Raw genomic sequence first — 3,538 nt, forward strand, 5'->3', positions numbered from 1 at the left:
TGCGATTGCACTTGTGTCGCAGAGTTCGAAGTTACTAGACCATGAAATAATTCAAAACTTTGGATTCTCATTCCTGCTGCAAGTATCGCAAATTCTCAACCACAGTAGACTTGAATTGTACACACTTCGTAGCCCATACTGGATTCTGGATGTCTGGAGTAAGGCACGGGGGTCACAATGCCAAAAACCTGAGCCGAGGTTGTTACCAACATGATCTTATGACATCGGAATTACTCGATTTTGAACATCATGAGAGTCTGCTATTCATACCTAGTGTTCGCGTGAGAAAATGTAGCAGGTATATTACCTCATTCCAAATATGCATGTAGTATGCCTATACTTCACGCTTATAGTTGTGCGTCGTAGGATTCGATCGCCGAAACGGCTGAGCCCCTTAGAGACTAACCAACTCCATGATGTTGATCGTGAGGATCAAACACAGCTTTCTGGGGCTGTCGTAAGAGAACTAGCACACTAAGTAGGGTGCTGACAAGATGCAGACGTGAAAGAAAACAAGGATCGACTGACGAGTCCAGGATCGAGATGCGATTGGATCAACAGAGCAGCGGCTCCGAGTGCCAGAGACACGTCTCGGTTAACTGGGGACCCTGGCCCTCCCGCCCTGTCAGTATTCGGTTCAAGGTCTACCATGTAACATCGAGCTGCCAGGGATCACGGGAGCGTCGCCAATCCTCCGAAGCGCAGACCGGATCTGGGTGACACGCCGTCTTTGATGCTAGCGCGCGGTCGATCGGTTGGCATGTGTTCCTGGGGAACGTCATTGCAGTTATTGGCAGTGACGTTGTGGTTATCAGAGACAGGAGTAATTAACAAAAGGGTTTGATCCCACGCGGAGAAAGTTCTGTCACGAGAATGCTTTGCGGGGAAGACGAACGGCATAAGTTGTTCTTGATCATAACATACTCAACGACTAGCGTTGTCTTGATGTTGAAATACCAGCAATTGTCAGCTGCTGTCAGGGGTGGGTGGTCAAACCACCATCGGGCGCCGCGGCATCACAAGATAAAAGTTTAGAAAGGCGACTGGCCTGCCGCGCATGACAGCCCTATAGGCTATTGACATACGAGAGTAAGGTTTCGCCAAGTTAGCCAACACGCGGGGGCCCAAAGCCTGGTAAGCTTGCGTAGTATAATTTTCTCTCGCCAAAGAAAGTAAACGAGTATCCAGTGGAGAGATCTACGAAACCAGGCTATGCCGCTGCGACGTGAGGTTGTGCAGCTGGGTCTGTCGTAAGATCGACGCTAGATATGTTTCACCAAGTGCTCAAATCCGGGGAATCTGGCAATGCTCTGCCCACCGCACGTCAGATAACGTCCAAGACAGGCTGTGATGCCAGTATTGCTCCGATACGAAGGAGGCCGCTGAGTTTTGCTATGTTCGTATGAGCGGCAACCCAACGCCCATCCTGACCACCTGATTCGCAACATGTGGAATGTCAAGGCCGTAGCTATTGATGTGTCAAACATGGCTAGCACAGTATGGTCAAGTCGTAACGATCATAAATGATATGAGAGTGTGGAAAAGTCAGCTCAACAAATTAACGAAAGCCACCACGAAAGGCACAATTTAATCGATAACTGTGATGGTGAAAGAAAGCCTCAATGATGATTTGCTACAGGCTAAACAAGCTGTAAGGAGTATCCCGGTCTGTACTTTATTCCTCGTCCTCCTCTGCTGCGTCTTCTGCCAAATCGACCACGTTCGCCTTCGTCGTCGCACCTCCAGCCGCACCACCAGTAAGACCACCGAGAAGGGCACCGATTCCTCCAGCGCCACCAGCGCCCGCCGCACCGCCAGCTGCACCTCCCGTGAGACCTCCGAGGAGGGCACCCAAGCCTCCGGCGCCGGCGGCGCCACCAGCACCGCCCGCACCACCACCGAGGAGACCACCGAGCAGACCCTCAAGACCCCCAGCGGGGGCCTTGGGAGCAGCAGCGGGTGTCTTCGGGGCAGCAGGGGCAGCAGCAGGAGTCTTGGGTTTAGCGGGAGCAGCAGCAGGGGGAGCAGTGGTGTTAGTCGCAGGTTTGGCTGGAAAGCACGAGTACCATGGTTAGTATTCGATTATGTTTAAATTCTCGGACGGACGGACGGAAACGGGGGAGGCGCGGGGGACGGCGCGCGACGGAGGGGGGGTGCTCTACGCACCACCAGCGGGAGCGGCACCACCAGCGGAGTAGGCCTGGATGCCCTTGTCGAGGGCGGCAGTGATCTGGTCGATGCTCTGCTGTGCGATGCCCTGGCCGATAGCGGGAACCTTGGAGACAATGGCGGTTCCGAGGCTGGCGGAGGCGGTCTTCTGTTGCTGGAGGTTCTGGAGGACAACGCTGGAGACACCAATCTGGTCGAAGTTGGGCTTCTTGGAGACGAGAGTGTCAATCAAGGTGGTTGCGGACGAGGTCAGATCGGTAGCGGTCTGCTGAAGTCCGAGAGCCTCCTGAAGCTGGAGAGGCTGAGCACCCTGAATGTCGGTGGCGGCCTTTGACAGGGTGTTCTGGACCTCGGTGGAGGCAGCCAGAATAGGTTGTGCGGATGCGACATCGTTACCAACGCCCTAGAGTATGCGTGTTAGTCAAAATGCCCAGTGTTCTGCATTCCGGCATATCCCATCTTTGCACCAGATCGAAGCCGAAGCTTTCCAACGGTACCATATGCCCGATGATCGGACTAACGTACCTGGACAGCGGTGTTGAGCTTGGTGAGAGCTCCCTGGACGGAGGTGACGGCGCCCTGGATGACGGAGAGTTGACGCTTCTCGATGGGGGAGGCGAAGGCGGTGCCGACGAGGGCGAAGAGGAGAGTCTTGGTCAGCTGCATTTTGGTAGTAAGTCACTAGCCAGAGTGATCTGTTGTGGTATCAAGGGATGATTAGGAATAGGCTAAGAAGTAGAAACAAGTCTCCAACCCGGGAGTATATAAGTAAAAAGCGTTGGAAAAGTCTGTGCTGACAAGGTTTGATGGATGAGGATGCTTTTTCATCCCCGATTGTGAGCCGGGAACCATCAAGCTGATATATGAGTGACCGGATGGCTGCGCGCTGACCTCATGTGCCACGGGCAGAAGCAGTGAAGCACATCTTGGTGAGTTCACCTCGGCAGCAACTCTAAGTCCCCTGCACCAAGATAGGCCCAATATACGCACAGCCCCCGAAGCCTGAGACGATGGAAACCATAGAGGTGTGGATATTATTATCGCACCAGGCCAACGGCACCACGGCTTGCGGGCAGTTTCTTCGGACGTCTCAAGGTGTTCGAGAGCCCTCCCTTGTTTCTGTGGTGGAGGAGGGGCACGGATTACGTGCCACGTTGGGCCCAGTCTTCACGTCCAAGTCAGCTGCATCTTCTTGGCTGTCGTCGTTGAGTTGAGGGGAGCAGCACTAGCTTCCATGGCGTATTGGCCATCATGTCGCCCCCCTACCAGTGTGTATTGACGGATCCAGGATTGCGCCATGTCAAAGTGTGTGCGAATTTGTGTTATGTCTGCCGTTGGTGTGGGGAGGAAAATAGTCAGTTGTGCGCGC

At 53.9% G+C, this 3,538-nt stretch overlaps 1 protein-coding gene across 1 annotated transcript; it reads right to left on the reverse strand.

Moving 5' to 3' along the window:
• Nucleotides 1–1,585: 1,585 nt before the first annotated feature.
• Nucleotides 1,586–2,835, reverse strand: HER10_EVM0012768 (uncharacterized protein; the record flags this gene model as incomplete). The annotated part of the gene is made up of 3 exons (XM_035482154.1): nucleotides 1,586–2,049; nucleotides 2,167–2,572; nucleotides 2,695–2,835. The coding sequence occupies 3 exons, from the start codon at nucleotides 2,833–2,835 to the stop codon at nucleotides 1,676–1,678; spliced, it is 921 nt and encodes a 306-aa protein (XP_035339038.1). The 3' UTR covers nucleotides 1,586–1,675.
• Nucleotides 2,836–3,538: the final 703 nt, after the last annotated feature.

The sequence above is a fragment of the Colletotrichum scovillei genome (genome assembly GCF_011075155.1).
Source record: "Colletotrichum scovillei strain TJNH1 chromosome Unknown Contig00001, whole genome shotgun sequence".
Lineage (NCBI taxonomy): Eukaryota > Fungi > Ascomycota > Sordariomycetes > Glomerellales > Glomerellaceae > Colletotrichum > Colletotrichum scovillei.